This window comes from Rhea pennata, chromosome 1, assembly GCF_028389875.1.
Source record: "Rhea pennata isolate bPtePen1 chromosome 1, bPtePen1.pri, whole genome shotgun sequence".
NCBI lineage: Eukaryota > Metazoa > Chordata > Aves > Rheiformes > Rheidae > Rhea > Rhea pennata.
The window spans coordinates 2,918,300-2,946,174 of NC_084663.1; the positions used below are offsets into that span (position 1 = coordinate 2,918,300).

At 37.0% G+C, this 27,875-nt stretch overlaps 1 protein-coding gene across 2 annotated transcripts in view; it reads left to right on the top strand.

The window, feature by feature from the left end:
- CHCHD3 (coiled-coil-helix-coiled-coil-helix domain containing 3) overlaps positions 1 to 27,875 on the top strand; it is a 150,577-nt gene that overhangs the window by 33,145 nt on the left and 89,557 nt on the right. For both annotated transcript variants that reach the window (XM_062580340.1, XM_062580348.1), the window contains exon 4: positions 14,060 to 14,204. In XM_062580340.1, the coding sequence (XP_062436324.1) occupies positions 14,060 to 14,204 (145 nt within the window). The remainder of the gene's footprint in view (positions 1 to 14,059; positions 14,205 to 27,875) is intronic.

The following is a 27,875-nucleotide window of genomic DNA, read 5'->3' on the forward strand; positions in this document are numbered from 1 at the left end:
AAATCCAGCTATTCAGTTACCTGTTCTTCAGGTAAGAAGGTGGAAGTGGAAACTTCCTGGTCACTTCAGCCATGGTCAAGTGGGGTTGACTTAAAGATCTGGAGAACGTCCTTGAGCTTCTCCAGCTGACTTCTGCTAAAGCAGAACAGGAAGCGTGGATGCGGTGCCATGTGAGGGGAATTGAAGGTGACTCTCTGCAGGTGGGAAGTGCGGCAGGAATCTGGAGATGAACAATTTTAACCAACTGATCCGGAAGGGAACTGTTGCTGCAGCCTGGAGAATGTTTTGGTGTTTCCTGACTGCCCTGTGCTGCAGATAAAAGCCTGTATTTTGTTCTGTAGTCTCGGTCAATCCTTGCCCACCTTTCTGGGCCAGCCTGTTGGAAACCCATTACCCTTTCCCTGTATTGGCTGCTGCTTATTCTCCTGTATCCACAGTCACCAGAAAAGCCAATTAGTTGATAATGCCTTTTTGGTAACTCCCAAGTTTTGCTAAGCTTTGACGATCCAGTCTCCTGTGACTTCTTTGGTAAACTTTTTTGTTTAGAGAGCCACATGAAAAATGCTTTTCTTGAATAACACAGATGATAGGTTTTCAAACGTTCCTCGGTAATGAATTGCTGGGGTCTGTTCTGCTTGGCTAGCTGGACTCCATGCGGCGTGGTGCTTTATCTGTCATTAGCTGGATAACATACTGCAACCTCTGTATTTCTAAACATCCTCATCCATTTAAAGAGAATCTTTCTGAACTGTAAATCAGCTTTTAAAATATGTACACAGTGGTCCACGAAGGTGGCTCTCGGTGGTGGGTTATTAGATTGCAGCCGTTAGTTTCTTAGTCTTTTTTTGTGCTTAGAGGAGGGTCGCTGTATACTTGCAATAAGCTTCTCAGTTTAATTGATGCGCTGATGTGTCTGAGTGCCTTCCCATGACCGTTTTTTGTCATGCCTCAGCAGTACATTGCATATATGACAAACTCATAGTAAACTTCCTGGAGTGGACAGCTCTTTGCAGACGAGAGCAAATAATTCACCGATGAAAACACAACATGAAAGAACAATGACAAACAATATTAGAAAAGAACCCTTTGGGAAGCTACACAGAAAAAATGTTATATTAAAATCAATATTTGGGCTTGACCCTTTCTCTGGTACTGTATATTGTAAAGCTTTCTATTGATTTCTCTTTTAATAACATGTTTATTCTAGTTTACTGGCATAGGTCTGCAGAATGTAAGAAGAAAAAATAAAATGATTTATGTACAATATTTATTTTATATTTTACTGGGGTATTTTAATTTATAAAGAGCTTATTAATTTATCTTCAGTTCATGTGGGTAGTGCATTGAATGCAGTGAAAACTTTTTTGAAGTAGATCTTTTTTTGTTAAATGATTATATTTTCCCAGGTAATTAGCTACATTAAATTGGAAGACCTGCTTTTTCTTGCAATATTCCTCGCACAAGGGAAGAAAAGCTACTTTGTTAGTCAGAAAATAGAAAAATTCTACAACAAGGACCTCTCGATGACACTTAGATTAAGTGTGAAAACAGGTAAAAATACGTCATTTTTGTTGCTCACAATAGGATGGAAAGCTGAAAATATCTTCATGAAACGGTGAAATTGAATGCAATTATTTTTATTTCTGAAAGCTCAAGAATAAAAGTTTAGTATTTTCTGGTGTGAGTGACCTTTCTTTTTTTAAAAAGCAGTTAGAGGTATTACCTAATCAGTAATTGCATTTATGAATGTGAGAATTGTCACAACACACTTGCACCAGAAGTGTGTCTACTCCCTTTCTCTGACGAGGATTTCACATGTAACATATAACATATTCCAGAGAGAGATTCAAAACATCTTTAAAAATATAATGGAGAGAAATTGCTTTTAGAAAAAATTACTTCAGTTGCCCCAAAAGGGAGAGAACTTAAAAATAGACTGTGGGTACTGTTTGGGAAAGTCTACTTGGCAAAATCAGGTAGCCCAGGATGAGGGCTGTTCATTTACCAAAAGAAAATATTAGAGTTCTGTGTCTGTGATTGATTTTTTTTTTTTAAATCTCGGTAACTCTACAAAAGACCAGTCCAGCCTCAAGGTTAGGGAACATCCTGGAGAAAGGGACAGATTTTTGGCATCTCTTACTCCACAGGTTGCATTCATCCCACCCCAGCCTTCCTAGTCATGCCGCCTTCTCAACTAAACGTTTTGTTTTCTCTTTCAGCAGAAATTTCCTTCATCCTTTCTCGCAATCAGGAAAAAAAAATATTCAGATGCTGACTTGCCTGTCAGCTGTATGACTGAGATATGGAGAACTGAGATAATACCTCTCAGCCACAGGGAAAAGAGAGAATAAGCAGAGTCAGGCAAGGTCAAGACTATCCCTTTGCAGGCAAGGGAAGAAACCGAGAAAAAGTGTGAAGACGTTTGAGGTTATTTCACATGTTGGAATGCAAACTTAACTACAGAACAAGTACTCTGGTCAGGTGAGATATTGCAGTGGGCCCCTCTTTGGACAGCCAGCTTTATCATGGAAGCATAAGTGGCCTTCTGAATGGGATTTCATTGTATCTTTTTATAACCTTAAAAGTTTAGGACCTGCAAAATGCCGGGGAAGTATAAAAATGTTTCAAGTCATGCCGCTTATGAGGCTGAGTAGGTTTGGAAATATCAAACTGTCAGAGAAGCCTGTTTTATTTCCTTATTGCTTTCTGGAAAGAAAAAGCGGTATTTGGCAAAGGCAATGGTAGAATTACTCTCTAGGATTTCTGTTATTGGTCTCACTCTCCATTAATACCATTATGTCTGGTTCTGAGTATATACAGAGATGAATCTTGGAGACAGAAAGTAAAAACTGTAGAAAAGCACTGCTATATTTCACTGCTACCTATATAAACCCCAATTTTCAAGGGATTATTTTTCACTTTGATTTTAAAACTTGGCATCTGAACTGACAACTTGTATACAAAGCTTCATCTTGATAAGTTTATTTCTCTGGGAGATCGGAAAATGACTTGAAGCCAGTGAGTTTATTTGCAGAGAGCATCAAGAAAAAATGATACTGCTTCATAGTTTTAGATTAAGGTAGGGAGGAGGGAAAACAATCCCTCCAGGCAATTTAAAACAAATATTTGCTTTCAAACTGCTGAGCTCTTTCATTTTGAAAAGTAGCAGATGAGTAGACATAGAGAAACACTTAAATTTTTTTTGGGTAACTATCAATTCATTTTAATGGAGAATTAATGTTGTCGTAATTTCATGACTGCCTTTGCAGATCCCGAGAGGAATGATACTAAATTGGGAAGTAATTTCAGTTTGAGTTAAAAATATGAAGAAAAGTCTCAACTAAATATATATATATATATATATAAAAATTACATAAAACAGCTTTACTTTTCTGACTAAGGTTCTCTGCGTGCCTCTGGCATAAAGGTAGTAATCACTTATTCTTTCTTTATGTAATACTGATTTATATGCACATATTTTAAAAACGGTAGCCTGATGAAGTACAATTACAGAAGACCCTCAAACAGCTTTCTCTCCCTCCTGCTTGTCCTCCTTCCTCTCTCCTCCCTATCTCCTCACACCCTGCCCCCCCCCCCCCCCCCCCCAAAAAAAAAAAGACCGGTAAAGAAACTCAACGTAACCTGCTTCTGTAAAGATTAAGTTGGAATCGGATTGGCAGGATATTGCAATATGTATTAACTGGCTGTCCATGGAGGTTTTGTTGATAAATTGAAGAGCTGTAAACAATTAACAGAGTTTGGAAATCAGTATCGTTTGATCAAGGACTGGCACAGAATATTATATGGCTGTTTCAGTTGACAGATGTTATGCTGAGGCTGGAGAACAGCTGAAAATGGAAACAAATGATATGTTCAGCTAAATGCTATTACTTTGACCTCATTGTTATGTATGGCTTTAGAGCAGCATTTTTAGTAAAGGGTAATTGATAGAATGGAAAGAAATGGTTAAGTGGGGTAAGGTGCTGTCTTATCCAAGACAAATTGTACTGAATAAACTCAATATTTTCTTGGGTTGGATAATGGACTTTACACTAAAGAAGGACAGCAACCCAGATTTTCTAGAATGAAGCAAAATGCTTGATGCATTGACCCACTGGATATTACTACTTGACATGGAATTTTTTTTTACTCCTATCCTTTCAAAGCTTTAGCCTTTTTGGTTTGCCTTGCTTCCTTTACGCTTTATCAGGCCTAATACTCTAGTACCTAATGAGAGATCTGTTTTGCACATAGAGTTCTTAAAAATCACCTGGCTGGAGTATAAATTTGGGAAAGTAATGGTCCAAACAAGCTTAGAGTTCTCTGCTCTCCTGTGGATTATATTTAGTAATGTGTTTTTTGTTTCTTTGATTTTGTCCCAGCCCACTTGAAACAGTGAACCCCTAAATGATTGTGTTAGGAAAATATGTGACGTGGACTTCAGATAAAACTTTGTTAATAAAACAGATCAGATGGGAGGAAAAATAAAAGTTATTTGTGACCTGGTAGCAGTTGGGATGCAAAAGAGTTGAAGGCACATGGGAAGTTTTCAAAAATCTGTCCTTGTCCACTGTGGCTTTAAAGTACAGAAGAACTACTTTTTCTGTAAACATTTGGATGATCTGAAGTACTAGATCTCAAAATTAAATTTTAGGAAGGCTTTTTGAAGAAAGCTGTTGCTATTTAATGTTAGGAATAGCCCTTTCTACCTATAGCAAGCAAAATCTTTGGTGAGCAGAACACACAGATGTATTTTTCCTCTTTTTTTTAATATGGAAATAGTTTTAGGAGATGGCTTAAATATAATATTCTATTTTTTCTTACATAAGTTTTTGTATTGTTACTCTGTGACTTTTATGAAGAGATACTACTATTCAGATAATACGTTTCTGTATCTCTTTCCTCATGTAGGTTTTGCAGAGGCAGATGATTCAATTTTTAAGAAGGGATTTGGTAAACTGTATGGTCAGATGAATGATCAGTTACTAAAAAGTCGGTAAGAGAAACATTAATTTCACACTTCTCAGGCCCCAGTTGAAGCTTAGGTTAAAGGTTTTCCGGCAATCTCTAGCCTCTCTGCAAATCCCTGTCAGCTGCAGTGACTTCCAACCACATCTTGCTCTGGTACATCCAGTATGCACTCATTAAATATTGAAACTCAGTTTTCAGAAACATTATTCATTCATTAATATTGCATCATGGCCTAAACTGCATTGTTCAAAACATTTTTGAATATTATGCAAGTCTGTCAGAATGCATTAAGAAACTTGCTTGTGTCAAACTAAGCCAAAAAATTTTTTTGAACAGTTTGCACTATAAACATGTTTTACTCTAATTTTAATTCAGTGAAAGCTTTGAGTTGAGGAGACATCATACAGAAGCCTAAGTGTTTAAAAGATCATGAAAGGTGAAGGAAGTTGGATTAAATGAACATTAATTTTTAAGAAAATTAATTTTCACTTGAAAAAAACATAGATTTGTATTCTCTTAAGTAGTAGAATGTTCTAGTTTTGTCATCTTTATGTGGAGTTTATACTTCAGGATTATCTCTGACTTCTGAAGCTAATACCTCTTCAGATTTTTCTACATTTTATAGAGAGGGAGAGAGAATGATTTTCCTGAGCGTGGACTATGAAATAGGCAATATTTTGATTATGATCAAAAATTTTTTTTTTTTTTTTTGTAATGAAAAATGACACAGTTTGTGTTTAGTACTTTGAGTTTTTCTTGGGTTGCCACAAATACATCAAACTATGTACCTTGGAGACTGTAGTAAAGATATAACTTCCCTGAAAAGTAACAGAAAATACTTAAATTTTATCACATTATCAAAGATTAAGTATCTAGAAATAAGGGCTGAAAATGATATATCGTTGTATTTGTTTTTAATATTGCATTGTTTACCAATTTGGGATTTCCTGTGAATTATGAAATTTTGAACTATTTAGTCTAGAATAAAACATGTAGTGGCCAAAGCACAAGACTCGTAAGACTGTAGATATTTTTTAACATTTTACGTTGTGTTGTTGTTGTCCACGAATGTCCTCTTTCCTTATTGATAATCTTTAACATCTGCAGGTATTTTTGAAGAGTCAGAAATCCAGAATTTTCAGAAATGTTTATTTGGAAGTAAACAAAGGAGTGAATTACTCTGGACTGGAATATTAAAAATTATTCATCTTGTTAGTATGGCTAACATTGTCCATACTGTGCAAAATTTCAGCACCATGTCATAAACTTGCATGATATAAATACCATTTTTTTTTCTCTCCAGTTCTGAAAAGGATTGAAATTTTTCTTCTTTCCCAGAGTGCAGTGAGTTTTCTTTTTCCACACTTTCTTTATCTTAGTTTTTGTTGGACCGTAGACATAAGTTACCGGACGTTCAGAGACTTTCTCTTTAGGTCATTACTTCAGTGAGGAATTATTTTTACTAGTATACACCCATGAAGTGGTTGCAGTTATATTCTGGTGTGTCATGATTAGAAGCAATTACTTTAAACTCTCTTCTAGATATCTTTAAGATGCATTAATTTATACAAATTTATCTTCCCTCTACTTTCAGCTGTGGCAAGTGGCCAAGATGAACTAAGCAATTGAGGTTTTTTTTCCTTCTTTCATTTTTTTGTGGCACGTTGGAGAGAGTTGTAGAGAGGAGAAAAATTATAGCTTGCGATGGGCAGTGATAACTGATGACTGTCATGTGTGAAGTGGGTGCTCTAATCCGTAGCCTATGTATTCGATAACAACGTATGGTTCAGCGTCACTGCTGTGATGCTCTAGCTGTTTTTCATTTCAGTCTGGGCCAAATTGGTACCGCTAGCTTGGGCAAACGCCGTAATCTTATTCATTCAGTCTTTTTCAGCAGCTGCAGAGAAAGAGATTTTCCTCCCCACGTAGTGGAGTAAGTGTTTCACGCTGCCTTATGAATGCTCTGAAAAGTTCAGTGTGTTCACACGTAGCTTCTCTGTTATTTACTCTTGTGCGAGTGTGTTGTGCTGTAATTGCACTGAAAACTATGTAATAACAGATGGCATCCGGAATCTCACATTTGCTGCCTCTACAGAGAAAACTAAAGAAGACTGAGAGGAAAAGGAAAAAAAAATGTTTGTGAAATGCAGATGATGGAGCTCATAAATACATTTATGTACAAGTATTGGGTGGAAATCATTCAAAGGTGACTTTTTTTTGCTATACTTGCAGAGAGGAGGATGCAGTGGTGGAAGTATCTTGACTGTAGGGAAAAGTAACCTGTGTCTGGTATTGCTTTTTAGATTTCTGTTTGAGGACTTCAATTTTAACAAATTTTGTGCAAAAATGAAAGATTGTTTTGCCTTTTAAACTTATGACTCTGTAGGTTTTGGAAATGCAGAAAAGGATTTGGGAGGTGGGAACAGGAATCATCTTTATGATTCCTGCAGAAGATCTGTAGATTTTCAAGAAGGGTCTTTACCCTTAATCCTTTTTTGAAGACCAAAGAAACCAAGAGATTATCCTGTTGTAATAGGACATTTCCATTATGGCTTTGGTCTGAAGATGGTTGAGCTAGATGTTTTGATCACATATATACTTATATATACACATTTATTGTTGATTTTTGTTTTCATTTTGCATCTCTCCTGCCAAGCGCCCAATATACAGATCTAAGAACAAATTGGCCTATGTGTATGAGAGCGTCTTTCAGACATCTTATTCATCTGTCTGCTTGTATCTATCTAATTATATGTGCAACATTACTCTTTGAGAATAAACGTTAGCTTTATGTTCAGTTTTAACAGAGATGATTGCAGGGCTATCTTTTTTTTGATTTTTTTAAAAAAGAACAATATGCCCATCTGACAGAAGCATTTTTACATCTTTTAATGTCGATACGTTATCTATTGTGTTTAGAATAACCGTATTTGGTAGATGACTCAGCTTTCCACATGGAAAGCATGCTATGTTAACGTATATCTAGCAAAAGAATCCTTGCTTCTTAGCACAAAGAAAAACATGAAGTTTTCTAAGTATTCACACATGCATTTTTCTGTTTTAGAACTGTAATATTCACAGATTTGATGTATGCTGAAGACAGATTTCCGGGGCAAGGATGGGAACTGACATGAATGTGTTATTTTAAAGCATCATAGTTGCAAGAAATGTGTCAAATAAGGTAACGATGTCAGAAAAGGCCCTAGCAGTCAGTACCTGCTTCCGTGCTAGAACATGTTGATGTACCACTGAATGGTACTTCAATGATTCAAAGAAAAATTTTTGAAAGACCTGTGCTTGTTTTGCGCTCTTTGGTATGTTCACGTTGTGTTCACATCAATGACAAAGTTACAGATGTTTTTTGTTAGTATTCTATTTTCTTTAAAATGTTTATTGATTTAATTACTTATCAGTAGATAGATTTATAGATAAATGGAAATATCAATTTATTTAGATAGCAATACCCAAAATACAGTATTAAAATATGAGATTAAGTATGTGCTATATGAAACAATATACTAAATGAGTCGTGATGCTATGTATAGAGCTTTGAGCTGTGTTTTCTGTTTAAAAAAACTAGAGACAATCATCAAGCGTGTAAGGGATGGGTGAAGGAAGTTATGATGTAAAATTTCAAAGTGCCAGAAGCTTGAGGGGTGATAAGAAGATAAGTGACTTAATCTTTGGGTATCTATTAGCTAACCTCAAAAAGTGCAGGAGTCCTACAAGAATAAGTTTTCTTCAAAGCATTCATTTAAGAGCTTTGAAGTCCTTAAAGACAGGGCTGTAGAAGGGCAGGAGTATATGTGATTGTATGCTATAAAACGGTTTAGAGCATGAAATACTGTGAAGTGTTAATTCTGAGCTCAATATGTAGAGATTTTTGTTAGTGTGTTATATGTATTTTCAAATACCACTTTGGAAAAGTAATCCTCTTGCATACTTTATTTCACATAGTGTAACTAGATAGCTGTACATTTTATGAAACAGATTTTCCTAATTATTTAGTATTTTTTTCACACTATCAATTTTATAGAAAAATATACAACCTTTTTTGCTGTTTCAGCACCCTTTTAAGACAGAAAGCGTATTCCTTTCTGTACAAATTAACAGTGTAATGCATAATATCCCTTGTTTGTTAACTAGGGCTTTGTGCTTAAACACGGGAACCATTATATTGAACCTTTAATTTTACTCTAATTAAAGTTGTCATTGTAACTGTTGTATTTATGTGAAGTTTTTGGAGGAGTGGACTTAAACTGACAAGTTGTGCTATATAACTCTGTACCCACTTATAAATTGTGGATCTGGATTTTTTTTTCTTTCGATTAGGTAATTATATAATTTATTATTGAAGATTTAGCTGTTGTTTGCCTTGATTCTGCTGCACTACATGATGAATACCAGTAAAATGAATTTGTAATATCAAGGAAGAAGACTACTGTGAGTCGATGCAAGCAAATCTTTGAGATACTGCAACGTAGCTGCCTGGTGTTTGTTTCATTAAGCTCTTACAAGCCACCCAATTATGTAACGCAAATAAATGAAAATTACTTCAAAATCCTACTACTTTTGCTAAAACTCTGGTGAATTTTAATCAATTGAGATGGACATTTAGGATATTTTTATGATTAAACTTGCTGTAAATGGAGAAGTCTAGTGCATGCTTCAGGAAGTTAAGTACAGTTGTGCATATGTTTTATTATGTAGACCTGCTGCATTTCTTATCACGTGAATTTGGAATGGAGTAGATAGGAGAAACCTTACATTTTAGCTTTAAGATGCATGTAAAAAGCAAGGCAGTCACAGATGTTTTTGAAGTACTTAAACTATCTTCTTGGCCTGAATTGTACAAAATTTGATCATGAAATAGTATAAACTTCTTATGGTAGAATACTGCACAGGGAAGGAGGGAAGGAAAGTAAAATATTTACTGTGCTGTTTTCTTTGAGTGAGATAACCTGTGTGTCTTAATGGAAACAGTTGATAAACTATTTCTAAACAACTTGACTGAATAACAAATGCAAGTGTTGCAAAGTCTTTGAGTTTATAGAGGCAGTTGGGCAGGGGAAGTATTTCGAAAGAAGAATTTATAAACTTGAATGTAAAAGAAACCTGGTTATTTCTTTATGACAAAGGTGCAAAAGTCATCTGGTATTTCAGAGCCAAACAAGAAAAAAAAAAAAAGAAAAAAAAAAAAAAAAAACAACAACAAGTTTGTAGGCCAGAGCTGCAGATCTGTCTGGTGGAATAGCTGTCTCAAAAAAGGATTACAGTTAAGCAGAGAGTTTGCAAGGCAGATGGATGTGTATGCATAAAAGATTAGCAAAGAAAGCTTTGTGCTGGAAATCAAGGGTGAAGGGGAATCAAAATGAGAATTCCTTCAAATGAAATGGAAATTTTTATTTATTCTGTATGTTTTGAACTAAATAGATGTTTTTCCCTCCAGTTATCCAAAAAAAGAAAAAAAAAAAAAAAAAAAAAAAAAAAGAGAGAGAGAGATGGGGAGGCTAGCATAGTGAAGGTGAGAATCTTAACTCAGAGGTCTAATGTGCTCGAGTTGGGGACTAAGATATCTCAGTTGCAGGAATATGAAAAAGTTATCTGTCTGACCACAGGCCTTGAGTAGCAAAGATTTTTTTTATCTAGCCCATTAAGTTAGGAGCAACGTGATACAACTGGAGATTGGCAAATGGTTTGTACCTGGATATTAAAAAAAAAAAAAAAAAAGAGAGAGAGAGAGAGAGAGAGAGAGAGAGAGAGAGTAGAAGTGCAAGGTAATCCAGACAGCCATAGACCTAGTGGCAAACAAAGATGTAAACACATTTTGAAGAGAAGATCAATTACTGACATAGAGGGAAAGGAAAGTAAGAGGCTAGCAATGCAGGTTTACTCGAGGGAAATAACACCAGAGGAAAAAATAATTTGATATTTCTGTCCCATAATGACGTAGCTGCTTTAAAACACAGAAATATAACTGACCTAACATCTCCAACCACTGCTGAAACACTTGGCCTATTTACAAACTGCTAGTTAAACTGGAGAAAATGGAAAATGATGGGGGAAATGACCAGTGAAAATTATTGGCAGGCGCAGAGACTAGAAAATGGTTAGTAACAGGATTTCTCATGGAAGAATTTTTAGTAATATGTTCTATGCTAATAAGCAAATTTCATAAATGAAAGTATTACTTACCTGTTAATATCTTCCTTGTTTTTCATATGGACTGGGTCAGAAGGTGGTGGAGGGGTAAAAATTTCTTTGCTTAAAAATCATAAAATTCCTAAAGATAGGAATGGAAAGTCAAGGTCCTTCCTGTACTGCCATCAGCTGTCCTTTTAAGGTAGAAGTTCCTTCAGGAATCAGTCTGTCAATGGCAGTGAGACGAGGCTGCCGAGACAGGATAGCACAGAATCCTTTCCTGGGTTTTTAATCACATGATGCACTTAAGAAACTTGGAAAATCAGGTGAGGTTATGCATCTTTGGCAAATGCAGGGTCTAGATGCCAATTTTTGGTGTCCTGTCTTCATGTTTTCCTCTCCTGCTGTAGTAGGAGCACCAATTAAAGGCTCTGATAGAGCTATTCATGGCCAGGAATACGATTCCAGCTCACTTTCAACATGGGCTTTAGCAGCAGCATCTCGCTCTGAGCCAGCTCTGTGAATTAAGAGAAACATGGTTGTTTTAGGCAATATTTCTGCTTGCAATGGTGATCCCCTATTTCTTTAGGGAAAGGACGGAGGTAGGGAGGATGAGACTGGCAGCCTGATGGTTGGATCATACTGATAGATAAATTATTAAAGGATAAAAGGAACAAGATAAAAGGCATTATTTTTCCTGTCGAGGAACATAACGCTTGAAAATGCACTGATAATACGTTGTAGAAAATGTTTTGATTTTTGGCGTATGTTTGCATGATGAAGCTCTGGGGGGGCAGCCAGAGCCTACATACAGGCAGCAGGAGGATGGGGACTGCTATGATAGCAGAGGCTGGAAACTTGTGATTCCCAGCAAAATGAATAAAGAGCTTTCAGTGCTTCTAGAAGTTGCTGATTATCTTGGTGTTTAGGTACAGGGCCCTGGATTGAGGAAAGCAAGAGTGAGTTTTATTGCGTAGACTCCTAGACTGGTAGTATTTACTCTGAGTAACGTGATGTGATTTTTGAAGTTAGGCTTGCTTTGAGCGGGAGATTAAAATAAGTGATTTCTAGAGGCCTCTTCCGTTGAAATTTTCTCTGATTCTGTGAATGTCTTGCCCCGAGTTCTCAGCTTCAGCGAAACCTGCATTGTATCGCCGTCGCTGGGGTCACCGGCGTGTCAGTATAGTCATGGCTGTGTCATTGCTGTGGGATGTCCCCAACTCTGTAGGATGGCAAAGTTTTTGAGGAAAGGTTTCCTAACAGCTTACTAGAAGATGGGGAGACAGATGACATTGGTATGTGGACTAGATTCTGGGTCATCTTGTTTAAGCAAGTTTGCAGTAAAGGACGTGCAGAGTTTTGGCAAAAGTAGAAAAGAACATCCCGTCACCCTGTAGCGTGCTTACCAGGGAAGCTGAATGTAACGGCAGTCAGGTTAAGTCATCAGATGGCGTATCTTGGCATTAGGAACCTTTTTTCCTTTTTTTTTTTTTTTTTTTTTTTTTTTTTTTTTTTTTTTTTTTAAGGTAACCTGACTTCCTTTTGGAAGAGAGGATGAGAAGAGACCTCCTTGAAGTATGTAATTCTAGGGGCAAGAAGGAGAGAAGGCTCAAAAGATTAACCGTGCTAGTGTCAAATGTAGGAATAGTCTGACAAGAGTTAGAGGTAAATATTGGAGTGTTTTTTTTAATTGTGGAGAGTTTATATTGTGAAAGATTCTGGCAACCTTTTCAGATAGTAGCTGATTTAATGTAATTTAATTACAATGCACATAAAGAAGAGGCAGGATTTACGGGAAAAATATCTGTGAGAAGTAGAATCCAGAAAGGATGCTGAAGGAGCATACTTCAGTCTCTGGAAACACTAGATGCTGCTTCTGCTGTCTCGCAGGAAAGAGCTGCTGAGACTTCTATTTTGACACTTTTTCGGCAAAACAGTATTCCTCCAATCGAAAAGATAACCAGTTTGTTTTGACTGCACCATCGATTGTGTGAAGGATTTGATATATGGATGCTGCTGGAATAATTTGGGGGACCTTGGGAAATCACTTAATGGAATTTGGTCTGCGTCTGCGTAATCTGACTTTTTGCTAGAGTAATTGAAGATGCTGCTTAATAAACTTTTTATAAAGACTCCCAGTTGGTTGCTGCATTTCAGGGGTTTGTGTCTGAGCACAGAAGTAATACATGTTGTAATTGTCTTTTCCTTCCCCACCCCACTTAAATATTTTCCCCAGGGAGGAATATAATGTACTGTAATGCTAGTGCCTTTTACAAAGTGACCCTCCTCATTACGATTTGTTCTTTGAAGCTCCCTTGACAATGTATAAAGGCACTGAGAATACTTAAGCTTCCTCTCCTTCACTCTTTGAAAAATCTATTTGAAAACCTGTATTTGATATTCCCATTATGATTCTGATCTCTCAAACGTTAACTGTGTTCAGTGTCGCAACACACGTGCCAATAGATAGATTTTATTAACAGTCTAACTTATTTGTGTATATTTTCATGAAAATCAGATATGATGTGCTTATATAAAGTACTATTGTAAGAATTTCTAGGAAATTTCTGATCTATGACGTCATATATATGTTGAGAATTTTCTGGGACTGGAGTTGCCTACATAAAATAAAAAAAACCACCCTCCTCCCAAACAGACCTCCCTGCATATTCTTATTGCTTAAAGATATTTTAATAAACCTCTCAAATGAGTTGGGTATCTTGTGATTTCATAAATAGCATTATAATACTTGTTGAATTTCTATGTTCTGACTTTTGAGACTTTAATTGGAAATAAACTCCTGGCATCCTGTAGCGAGTATTCCGTGTATCTTAAGCCGATAGGAATTGGTTACGGTGACTGTTTTTAAACTGACCATGCTTATGTCCTTGCAAACTGCATTTGAAAAAATGCACTTTCAATCTCGATTTCCCTCCACCTTCTGTAGATTGAAACAAGAGCAAACGTATGTACGTGATGAGTTTGGCAAACTTCTGGAGCGGGAAAGGATTGCTTCGAATGAACATCTGACTCGAGCCGTTCTTAGAGAGCGAGCTGCCACGGAAGAGGAGCGTCAGAAGGCACAGCACTTTGTAAGTTCAGAAACTTGTATGTAAAACTCAGATTTTTAAACAGTCGTGTCTTAAGTCTTTCAGATTATGGGTAGAAGAAGAAAGCAGATCTCTTCCAGTGATGATTTTTTTTTCTTTATTTCTGTTATCTGCCTTTTTTAACTTTTTTTGCTGCAAAATATCTCTGTCTAAAGAACAGCTGATTAAAAAGAACCTCATTGCCAAGATACTATGTTTAGTGGCTGGGGCAGGGAGTAATATATAGGTCTTTTTTTTTTCTCCCTTCTAGAGGAAGGAAGAATAATATGATAATATATGTCTAGCTACTAAATTTTGTTAGACTGTGTTAAAAAGTTACTCATACAAGACACTCTTTTTGGAATTAATTATCTATTACCTATTTAAATAATACTTCTGGACTAGAAATCTCAGTAATCATAAGGATTTATAACGAAAAATTTTTGAAGTCTCATATGCAGTAGGAAAGAACAAGTCCAACTTTTTTGATGGTTGTCTCAAACTTTGGTACCAGCTTAGTGAAAAATTCTGCATCAAAGACTCATATTTCATTAGAGCTGATGTATAAAACCTTTCTGACAAGGAAGTTGTAAAATATAGCTGGCTATTTGCCTGTGAAACCCAGCACTATATATTTCAGTCACTTTCAAATGTCTGGCAGATTTATAGCTTCCTACAGCAGTTGCTTGAGGCTGCCTGTATTGAGTCTTCTATCTAACAGTAATAATTATTTTCTGAGGTAGGAACGTGCCTTTTTTCAGCAAATGACTTGAGTATAAATGGTGAACAAATTGGTGATATTAAACTTTTTTCCCCCTTTGAAAACACTATGTGAGCATTCCTTTTAAAATAAATGGAATTGCTTATGTCAGTGTCTATATAAACGTTGGTTTGGCCCTCTGTATCTGAAGTAAAATCAAAGCCTTCTAAGAATTATATGTTTGTAACATAGCAAACTAGCCATTTCAATAAGCAATAGATTTATCTATGGTGTATAAGTAAAAAAAAAAAATCTATTGCCTGTGTTCTCTTTCCAAATCACAGATGATAATTTAAAAAGTTCACCTAAATGTGCCTGAGTATTTGGAGTAGTTTCCCAATGCTTTTTCACATCTATATGGTAGTAACGTTGTTGAAGAATAATTAATTAATGTTGTGGATAAACAATTGATTCATATTTTGTTATTTTAAAGTATATGATCAAAGGAAAATGGAGAGGAATTTTGATCTAGTCACAGTCTAATGTTGTACAGAACAAATAAGGATTTTGTGGTGGCAGCCTAATGAAGAGCTGAAGATTTGTATTTGGGAATATTATTTGTGTGGATTGCCAGGACTTTGCATCTTTCACTTACTACTGTATCTAGCGTCATGCTTTTGAGAAGTATATGATACTGTTCTCGTCATACAAACGATTGAGAGATTTCTTACTGCATATACGAAACTGGCTTATTTAGCTGTTATATCAATTTTATTGTTAGCCTTCTCTTATTCTAGAATATTTCAGTTGGAACTGCTCAAGTGAAGCAATCAGGAATTGCTGTTCACTAATTTTGTACCTTATCAGGTTGGAGAATGTTGTTTCAAGCTGTTTGGTGTTGCTGCATGTTGAGCTGGAAGAAGAGCATGCAAATGAAATGAAGCAAGCAACTTTAAATCTTGGAGGGTGTGCTGTGATGTGGAAGTGTATCGAGTGAGTTGCTCTCTCTTAGCGGTGAAGGCGCTGCTGCCCGTCATCTTGGAAAGCTGGCTATTGAAAATGTGTCTTTATGGAAACACGAGTTAACTGGTTAGGGCACGTTCTGCAATTTGGAAGAGGAGCAAGGTATTTGAACTCTGTGACTTGGCGTTGTCATCTCGCTTTTGATCGCTGTACTTTTTAAACCTGTAAAATTTGAAACATAACTGCATTTTCTGGTGAAAATTGCTGTGCAGTTTTGCTGTTACTATTACACATTTATTGTTACCCACCATAGTTTTGTTCATTCTTGGAAGTATAAGACAACAAAGTAGCAAGTGGTCCTTGTGAGCTAGTTTCTTGAAAATGAGTAAGTAATAAATAAGTTTCTATTGGCTTGCTACCTCCTCAAACATTAAATAATTCTTATCTTCCATGTAGATCCTTTTCTAAGCCACCTCCTCTACTTTCCTGTAAATGGTTATATTTTATTCTTTTGACTTCTTTGCTTCTCCAAACTATTTATTCATGTTTCCTCTATTCAAGTTGAATATATAAAATCTGTATAGGCAGGGATCTGCACAAGGGGATATATTTGTGTATGTCATTTGTGAGATAGCATGCAGGATCTCATGTATTAGATAGCTGCTACAGGAGGTTGAAGTTTATGTAGTCTGGATTTATCTGGCCTGTAAGATTCTTTGTGGAGAAGAGAAGCATTTTTCATATTGTTTCTGAAATACCAGTAGCGTTATCTACAAAGTTAATTCCTTTACTGCTCCTTCATTCTTTAAATAGTACACAGAAGGGAGAAAAACTTCTTTTTTTTTTTAAAAAAAGAAAGACTACTAATTCAGTTTTAAAATAAACAGATATGAAATTATTAGATTAAAGTAAATATTTCCCATTCCTAAACCATTTTAATATCAGGTACTGGCTATAGCTTCAGAGAGAAGAAACTTCTGAGTGTTAACATACCAAAGGTTAGTATTAACACTTAAAAAAAAAAAAAAAAACCAAAACCAAACAAACAAAACGTCAAACCCCAAAACAAACAAGCAAAAAAAATCCTCCCCCCTCCCTCAAACCCTTGATAAAATGAAACTGAAACAGGCAGCTAAAAGAGTAACAGCTTTGCAGGTGGCAAAAACTAAAGAAATACATCATTAATCTCTTTAAGGAAATGTATTCTACTAATCAAAAAAGAAGCCTTAAGGAAGTCAGCCGAGCTTGAACAGCAAGGTAAGGCAGCATCCTTTGGAGAAAAAAAAAATAATTTTCAGGGAACTGGAATTAGGAAGATCATGACATCTGCTAGTACAATTAATAAAAGGTGTAAAGACTGACACACACACACACACACACACACACACACACACACACACACACACACTTGTGTGTGCACACCCCAGAATCCTACCAAAGACTTTTTAAGCCAGTAGATGATTAGAGAGTAAGAGCAGTGCACAAAAGAGGAAAAAAACATAGCAGGAAAAACACCGTTAAGTGAGATGTTCTGCATACACATAACAGATTGGAAGAACTCATGACAGTTCCCATGCTGAAACTTTCCTTTGCAGAGGTCTTTTTAAACAGTGTCTCAGATCTGAAGTCTTAGTGGAAGACATTAGGGAAGAAATTGATGGTATGACTAATAATGACATTGTATTCGCACACAGTCTGATAGAAACTCAGCGATGATAGATGAGCTAATGATAGCTGAACTACTTACTGCTGTGTAAGCTGTTAGTGAAAGCTCTCTCAGTACAAGTGGACTGGAACGTGGCTAATGCGATGTCAACCTCGTAGAAATGAGTTTAGGGGAGATGTAGAGGTCTGCCAAACAGTAGTTCTGATGTCCCTACTGAACAAGATAGAAGTTATATCTGAGAATAGAAGTTCTAGACCTTCACCAGAGCCATAGGAATTGGCCCTCGCAGAGTTAGCATGAGGATTTGTTAAACTGTTGATACTCAAAAAATTCAGCCAAAATAGATCTAGCTGCTGTTGATTCCTTTAATGATGTCTTCAGATGTCATTGACTTTCAGGAGTCACCACTGGGACATTGCCTACTTTCCTTACTGCAGCATATGGCTATGGGCCTTAAGGTGCAATTCCAGGGAGACTCAAGGCACCAAAGAGCTTGTGGGGCTTTGCACTTCCTCCAGCTTCTCACCTCTGTCTCTGAATGTGGAACCCTGCTGTCCCGCTGATGTTTGTCTCATGCTGAAATGAGCTGATTAGGCTTTCTACCCCTGTAAAAATTCATTCTCTTTCTTTTTTCCCTCTGTCTGGCTAGTGCTGTGAACCAGCTATTTTAAGAGTTGCATGAACATCAGTAATAAGTGTAAGGGACACAGTGGATGCATGAGGGGAAGAGAAGGAGTGGGACTATTCTTTTGGCAGCAATAAGTAAAAAGAGAGATGTGACTTATCAAACTGAAGAAAACTTTCACATGTTTACAAAGTGCAGCTGGGCCCACTTTGCTGATGAAGAATTTCTGGATCTCTTCTCTAGCTGTTTCTGTGGTACAGTTCACCACCTTTTCTGTTGTATCAATGCAGCTGATATACATTGAAGCAAGCTAATTGCAAATTATCACTGAGGAGGGTGGGTTTTTGTACCTTCACCTACAGTTAGCTTGGAGACCAGCTATTTGGATAATGTCTGCATTTGTTGCAGCGAAGGAGGAAGTGCTTTGCTTGAGTTGTACTGGAGAACTGTCTAACACACTGGGTGGTGTGTGAAAACTATATTTCTCTTTCATACCCCTAGCATGTAGGTTTAGAGTATGATATATATTCTGCCCATTCTTCTTGAAGAAGAGCTTCATAATGAATTAAGTTTTTTATTTCAGTCGAACCATAATGAATTTTGATACTGGTGTGATCTTCTCTGGCAAGGACTGGTCAGGGCTCTGTACTTCTGAACGCTCTAATACATGTACTATGTCTTACATGAGTAGGCGGTAGACCTGTTCTCCTTTGCAGTAGACCTGTTCTCCTTTGCAATATTTATTACTGGTGATTTTTGCACATCTAAAAATTATAGGCAGATCAGTTGAATATGGTCTTGTTCAATGGGTTTAGATGTGGTAACTTTGCCATAAATAACTTATTGACATTCCATCACTTGAGTCATTATGAGAGTTGGGGTGAGACACAGAGAACATGGAGTAAAAAATCGATAGCTATCCACAGAGCTGAAGGGCTGTTGCATTTCCATCTCCTTAAAATGAGCTGGAGTTTACTGATAACATATTTGCTTCACTGTCTGGACTGAAATGAGCTGTCATTAAGACCCTATATGTTAGAAAATGGTTTTATTGAGCTGCCAATGACATTAAAGTCTCATTTCCCTTTGAAGAGGCAGAGAAATATTGTTCTGTTCATTTGCTCTAACCATAACATTAAAATTTGATTATTGCCATCATTAGAAATCAGTATCCATGCTAATACAATTATATATATTTCCCAATGTATTGTTCCAGGCTTTCATTGAAGTACCCGTTAGAGAATGAAATCTGTTGTTGCTGAGTTTTTCTATTTTAAATTATTTTCTACACAGGAATGTCTATTAATAAATTCTGCGTTCAAAAAATCAATTTGGGAGAAGTATCCTTATATTAAAAAGCAGTTTTTGCACCTTAGGTGAATGTGGTAATCCGATTATTGGATATTTTTGCTAGCAGAATCACATTTGAGATGTATAATTCTTCTTTTACTTTTCTAAGCACTGAAATCAATAGACAAAATATATTCCTTGATATATTAGAGCTGAAGTGTGTTGAGTTACGTTAGGAATGAATTTGACCTAATGTCATAATTGAAAACATACTGTTAAAACACTGTTTCACCCTTCTGTGTCTCTACTGTTTAGGTGTTCTTCCTATCATCCTTGCGTGGCTGGTCCAAGTCACTATGTACATGTGCTGTGCAGTGACCTTTGCTTTAGTATTGCATTTATTTTTCCTGTCCTCAATTCATTATCTTTGTCAAGAGGAGGTTCCCCATTTTCCATAAGCAGATTATATTTTGACCCTTCTTGCTCTTTCCAAACAGTCCTGTGCTAACCATATTTTAAGGATGACTTCACCAGAAGATACCAGGGGGAAGAATTACTAAATGAGTTAAGGCATTAGTTCTCAAGAGAAAAGAATGTCTGTTTACAAATCTGCAGTATTTATTACGTACCTCATTTAGCTCATTCATCATTTTAATAGAAAAATGAATCTTTTTAGATGATTCTGTAATAATTTGAGGTAAACTACATAGCCTAAGGCAAAACATGATTGCTTACTGTAGAGAAGGCCAAGCTGTTTTTGAAAAATACAGTATGATTGGTGACTATAATTTGTGATTTTGTGATGGTGAATATATTAAAGGCTTTCTAGCAGTGCTTGTATTTGAAAATGAGACTTAAAGTTTGGAAACAATGTGGTGCAAAATTAAATTTAGTGACAGTTGTTTTGTCTCCTGTTCTTCTGTTTTGTAGTAAACATTTGTACTTCTTCAAAGTAGAGATTTTCTTTTTTTTGGAGGTTTACTCATAAGGTTCTTTCAGTTTTGTAGGCTTTGTTGCCATGTGGTGTCCATTTTAATATTTAGGAATAGCTGTTTTGTTGCAACAAACAGTCTTTTTGTATTAGGACTCTTATAATTTGGTTAGCAGTAAGCTGGCACTTTTTTTTTTCTTCCTATTGTAGAAGACAGGATAAAAGATGGAGGAAGAAGTTATTTTTGCATATTGAGGATGTGATCCACTGTTTTGGGTTTGTTTGTGTTTTGGGGAGATTTTTTGGCTTTTTTTTTTGTGAGGGAACTGTGATGCGAGTTGCTTGGGACATCAGAAGAGGGCTCCTTGGAGTACATAGTAGTATGGCTTTCATGTGGGTGAGGACAGTTGTCAAGCTGGTACTGTTCTGCTTCCCATGGTTGAAGAGGAATTCGTTCAGTGTCTTTCTGGGAAGCGGTACTGGGTCACTAGTGCTTGAGATTTGTTCCTGAACATGCTGTACTCATTTCTTTACAGTAATAATAATTTCAATTTCAGTAGTGTGATGCAACAGGACGAGAGGTAATGGGCAGAAACTGAAGCACAGGAAGCTCCGCCTGACCGTGAGGAGGAATTTCTTCCCTGGGAGAGTGACGGAGCACTGGGACAGGTTGCCCAGAGAGGTTGTGGAGTCTCCTCCTCTGGAAATCTTTGAGGCCCACCTGCATGCAACCCTGTCTAGCGTGCTCTAGGTGACCCTGCTTGAGCAGGGATGTTGGCCTAGATGATCTCCAGAGGTCCCTCCCAATCTTACCAATTCTGTGATTAATTCTAAATTGTTGCCACTATGTGGATTTACAAAACCTTTCAGCCTAGAATTTGGAAAGAGAGATCAAAGGAAATAATAAGCTTTTTTTAGAGCTTTGGGGCTTTCAGTTAGCTGGTCACTTCAAAATAAACAGTCTTCATATCATACTGATGTGATAAGCCGAATACTTAATAATCACATATCCAGGGGTAGCTTTTCAAAGAAAGCTACACAGAATAACAAACTATATTACTCGTAAATCACTAAACATTCTGCTGAAGAGAGATACTTCAGTTGGTGCAAAAAACCTACTTTTTCCTTCTGTTAAATCAGAAACTTCTCGCTTGTACTGAGCATCTGATCCAACTTTGCCATTTTATCTTCAACAGCCTCCCTTTGAAAGTCTGCACAACCTTAGGACTTGAGATGCTCTGGTGCAGCTGATGTTTCCTGTTCCATTTAGGATATTGCAGTTGGTGCTTCAGAGGCTCCCATGGCTCATGATAACCTCTTTCCTTACTCAACCTTAATCTATGCAAAATACAGCTTTTAAAGTATGTTCTTTGCTTTCTCGATTGTGTAATTCTGATTTTAAATCTCTGTACTATTCCCTCCGCTTTGTGATGTTGAGTACAAGATTGTCATCGCTTTAGCTTTTAGGCTTTTTTCTTTTTCTGCCTATTTCCTAATCTTGTGTCCTAATGGATTCCATATTCTTCCCCCCTTGCTCAAATGTCTTTGCGCCTTATTTCTGCCTTCCTCTCAGTCCCCCATACTAGTACTTAAGGTTATTACCTTCTTCGCCTTTGAATCTTTTCAGAAATCCTGCTTTATAGAGATACCTACAGGGGAAAAAAGGAAGAAGTCATTTGCATTTTGAAAACAGTAATGGCACTGCATGTACTCATCTTTATTCGAATAAACGTCACGTTAGGGATATGGCTTGTGTGTCTCCTGGCGTACTTTTGTGCGCTTGCTCTCTTGTCACTTGTGCTGCAGTGGTAAGGTGGTTAGAATAGGACTGTGGCTTTCTATCTGTTCTCCGATATTAAATAGATCACGTGAAACTCTTTCTGTACCAAAAGCAAAGGAAGATGTTGCTGTTCAAATAGAGATCAGTAATATTTGTCTCTAGCAATGCCAGAATTGGAAGTTCCTAGCAAATATTTGTAAGGAATGAATACTTCTCTTACCTGGACACATCTGTGTGCCTCAAAGAAATGTTTAAAACCCACTTACATGTCTAAAATTACATTAATGGTAGTGAACAGGGGTGGTTTTATTTTTTTTTTCCTCCTCTGATGTAGTTAAACAGTAAAAGTAATTTAAAATAGCCTGTAGGTGAGAGTACTCTTCTTGCTGTAGGTAGTACTCCTGGTATCATCTGTGTCATGTGAACTGTATACTAGTTAGGAAAATGTTTTATTTCATGTCTGAAACTGCCATTAAATGCCTCTGAACTAGGAACATCATTCAGTTATTTAAAATATTAATTTCAATGGAACAGTACAAATAATTTTCTCCTTCCAGTTTCAGATGTGACAACCTATTGTAGATGGATAATTAAATTTTTCTTTTTATATATAATGACCTGTTACTTTTTTTCTGTATGTCAAAGATTAACATACAAGAAAAAAGTAATGAAATAGGACCCTTTGAGGGCAGATAGAATACTTAGTGAATATTTACTCTCTTAAAATTATTTTATGTTTTGTTAATCAAACAATGTTTAAGAGGTAGCTTTTATTTTTTATTTTATTTATTTATTTATTTATTTATTTTTTAAGTCTTACGTGGCAAAGCTCAGGGTATTGACAGAACCAAAATTAATCATGGTATTATCCTAGCATCCATATGAAGATCTAGTGCTTTACAAAGCTTGCTACTCCATCAATTTGTTCTTTTAGTTGGATTCAAATTGAGTTCATTTTTATAGATTCACTGCATAATACTCTGCTCTCTCCTCCCTCATTCATTAACCAATTTGTTCTTGCTACTCCCTTTTTATTGACTGGCTAACAAAATTGCTGTGCTATCTTTTCAAATGAATATCATCATTCCTTGTCATGCATGGGCAAAAAGTAAGCAAATTAATCCTTTTTACATAAACCTTCTCTCCTTCTAAGAGAAGACCTGTTTCTGCCTTCAAGATATCATGAAAAAGTAAATTTTAAATAATGTTCTCTTGAAGCTTTCAGTACAGTGCTTATATATAAATATTCCTCCTATCCCATACTCCTTTTGATTACTTCTGGGCCTTTGGAGCATGTATGCCTTGCCCATTGTATGATACAACAAAAGCCAAATCAAAGAGTTGTCAAGACTTGTCCTTGGAAGTGACTCGATATAAATGCATGTAGTGGATTAAAATGTGTTCCTTCAACAGAAATCATGAAACATAATACTGACAGTCTCTTCCACTTCAATGAAACAATTTGTGATGTCTTAAGACTCTTATTCTGACTTTCATTTAATGTTTATTTATTCTCAGCTTAGGTTAATTTTGATTAGACAAATATTTCCCTTGTCTCTCCTTTAGAGCACTTCAGTTGTCTTTCTTCCCTTGGGTTGAATCAGAAGATTTATGAGAGGAAAGATCACTCAGGAGGAGGGAATAATTAAGAGCAATTCGTGTTACTAATTATTACCTGAATATTTAAGAAAATACTTATGTTGTGATTATCTTTAGCCTATCTCAGGACTTGTTTCACATGCATATTTTGGTTGGGGCCACCGGCTGGGAGAAGGGGACCGGGCCACTAAAAGAGTACAGTTTGAAGAGGATCCAGCCACTTGTACCTTAAAAAGTTCACCTGATTGATCAATGATCTTGATGTTGCTGCCTTACGGTATTCACTCTTGTGTGCTATTGTAATATTTGCTATGATGAGGACCCTGCGTATTCTGCTGCAAGCAAGCTCTGAGACAGGGATCCTTCCTTGTGAAGCATCAGGCTAAAAAAAAAAAAAGGAATTTCTGCGGACAGTAAGATGGCAGTGATACGTTCAATATTCTTTATGACTTAATTTGGTAGCTTTATTTTCTTCTATTACCTCTTCTGCTGAGAACGGTTGAGAATCTGAACATTACATAGTAAGACACAGTCTATTCAGGAATACATGGAATATGTGCTTCTCATGTCTAGGGAATCATGGAATAATGGATTTTTTTTTCCTTTAGGAGATCTGTTGTCTCTCTGCTCTTATAAGCAAGTACTGTGGTGACTCAGTATTTCTTTGCGAGGGGCAGTTTGGGAGGGGAGAAGAGGAGGAGAACTTAAAGTACAATAAGATGTCAGTAGACCGTGTCCCACCAACGTCTATAGTCACAAATATGCCCAACTTTGAGATTTAAATCTGAGAATAATTAAGGGTGAAATATGGTGGGTAAATAGTTAATTCTGTTACACTATCTCATTAGGAAGAGCTAACTCTCATGTCATCCTTGGGGAACTTTGGGAAGCATCACGGTGGATGTCAGTTTGCCTCTTTGAACTACTACTTGAAGCTCTTTTTGCATTCAGGAACACCAGTACCTCCTGGTTTTACATCTGTTTCCCATTTAGAAAATTATTCTCTTGACTATAAGGACAAAAGCATGGTTTCGTCAATGAATGCTTACTCTGTAGTACCCTTGGGTAAGGAATGGACCGTGTTGCAGGTTCCTCTGCCTTGCGTGCGGTATGGCATGGAAGTAACTTGTGTGATGCTTAGCAGTTATGAACATAATATAGAGCGTTCTTTCCAGCTTCAGTACTGATGGAGGAATGTTTATAGTGTTTTTCCTTATGGGTTTCTGAAGGCTTAAGTCTGATCACAGAATCGGTAAGGTACGAAGGGACCTCTGGAGATCATCTAGTCCAACATCCCTGTTCAAGCAGGGTCACCTAGAGCATGTTAGACAGGGTTGCATGCAGGTGGGCCTTGAAGATCTCCAGAGAAAGAGACTCCACAGCCTCTCTGGGCAACCTGTGCCAGTGCTCCGTCACTCTCCCAGGGAAGAAATTCCCCCTCACGGTCAGCCAGAACTTCCTGTGCTTCAATTTCTGCCCATTGCCTCTTGTCCTGTCACATGGGACAACTGGAAAGAGTTTGTCCCCGTCCCCTTGACACCCTCCCTTCAGGTACTTGTACACATTGATCAGATCCCCCTTCAGTCTTCTCTTCCCCAGGCTGAAGAGGCCCAGCTCTCGCAGCTGTTCCTCATAGGGCAGGTGCTCCAGCCCTCTGAGCATCTTTGTAGCCCTACGCTGGACTCTCTCCAGTAGCTCCATGTCTCTCTTGTCCAGTTCTGGGCTCCCCAGTCCATGGTACTTGAGACGAGGCCTCCCCAGGGGCTGAGTAGAGGGGCAGGATCACCTCCCTCCACCTGCTGGCAGCACTCTTCCTAATGCAACCCAGGAGACCATAGGCCTTCTTGGCCACAAGGGCACATTGCTGGCTCATGGTCAATATGTCGTCCACCAGCACTCCCAGGTCTTTCTCTGCAGAGCTGCTCTCCAGTAGGTCAGCCCCCAGCTTCTACTGGTGCCTAGGGTTATTTCTCCCTAGGTGCAGGACTCTGCCCTTGCCCTTGTTGAACCTCAGGAGGTTCCTCTCTGCCCAGCTCTCCAGCCTGTCCAGGTCTCTCTGAATGGCAGCACAGCCCTCAGGTATAAACTGATGGCAAATAATTTTAGGTTAGAAGGTTGTTCTTATGAGGGAGAGAGAGGAAAGGTATTTTATAAAGTTCTATTTAGTATATTACAAAAAAAAAAAAAAAAAACTCAAAAATCCCTCTTCATCTTTGTGTTTATGAGACCAAAGTGAGTGGAAAAATTATTTGCATTATCAGCATTTTCAGCATTGAGGTCATATTCTGCTTTAACTAAACATAATACTTGAATCATTTTTATTATTTTTACTTTTTTAATACTTTTTTCTGTGCTCTTTGCACACCTTGATCTTTATTTATTATAATATAAAAATTGGATGACTTATATTTCTTCTGTGAGTTATTGAAATAGTGAAAACTCAGTGCCTCTGTAGCAGAAATAAACAGTGGCTAAGAAGGAAATGCTATTGCCTGCAATTTTTTTAACTTATGTTCAAATGCACTTTTTAGGATCAAAAGAGAGGTTCTGTTGCTTCTCCGTGGCTGTCTGAGGTTGATCTTAGTTACCCCTTTTTATTAGCAGAGAACCTACAATACCATAAGGGATAGTACGAGAGTTTAGAAAAGACAGATTTAACCTCTAACCAAAGCTAATGCTTGCCAGTGTGTGTATCAAAAACTAGAATGAGAAATGATTGATTCAAAAGTGCCGTCTAGTACAATTATTACTAGCATTACTGTAATCATTGCCATAAATACACTTATGCAGTGTTGCAAAATATGCCAGATGGCTTAAAGGACTTTAAAGTGATCTAATTTGTACCTCGGATAATCTGGATTATAGAAAAGGAATAGTGATAGAGAATAGTATTTTGTGGAAAAAAGGAGTGGAGTGACAAATGAAAAATACTGTCACTTTTTGATGTAATTCCAAATTTTCATATTGCTTATTGTCACAATTCCAGTACATCTACTGAATAGGTCAAGATGCTTAAGTGCTGTAGCAATAAGTGGCAACGTACCTAAAGCATATATGCAAATCCAATTGAAAAGGAGACTTTTGAAAGAGAGCATGAAGAAATAGAAATGCAGTATTGTGGTTAACTCTGTCTTTGTGAAATGTTAAGAAAAGGAATTTTTTTTTGTCCTGTTGAGTATTACTTGTAAGATATATTCTGCAGTAGGTGTGTCAGTGTGTATATAGAGGGCAAGGCGGGGGTGGGGAAGGTCCACTTCTTGTATGTTTAAAGATGGGAAGAGTTTAAAATATAAGGGTTAATAAATTGGGAATGTTATTTCAGTAATAAAAATTAGTTTCTTGATAGTACAGTCCTCTGAGGACTGGGGGGCTGTTTAATTTCACTGTTCCCAGTAGCACAGTATGTCATCTCTGCCCTGTACAGGGTAGTAAACTTAGTAGCTAGAAATTCAGTCTCCTTCCAGGAAATGTGTTGATGATAGTCTTAAAATTTTAAGTACACGCACTGGTCTCGCTCTGTTTCTGGAAGCTGTGTACTTCTTGCTTCGTGGAGAATCTGACACACTGGTGGGTGTGTTGTGACTAAAATTCCTTCTGAATTTTTATATATTCTTGAATCTGGGTGCCTACTTAATGAGATTGGATCATGCTTAAGCTGGTCTTGATTATTAACTTTTCTTTTTACTTAGGTTGGATATCTCCTGAAAAATGTCAAACCTTGAAGAAGGAATTTATGCAAGGAACATTGTAGTAGAGTGAGGCAAGCTTGTTTTCTTTTCTGGAATATCTTGAATTTAAAAATACTCTTTAATTTCAACATGAGACTTCCAAAGAAAAAGTTTTTTAATACCAAATTTTGAAAGTAGACACTGCTTTCTGCTGGCAAGTCTGCCGTTTAAACAGTTTCATAGAAAGGTATGGGAGAAGAGTGTTACTATTCATTTTTGGGAAGCCACATCAAAAAAAGCTGGTAATACTTGTGAGTCATGTTACTTCTGGGTCAGCGTGGCTAGTGTATATAACTTAGTGGCTCGCTTGGAAGATCCACCAGTCTGTTAGCATGGTAAGGTGCTGCATTGTCTTTTTCTTAGATAGCTGAATTCAAATCACGTTTGTAAAT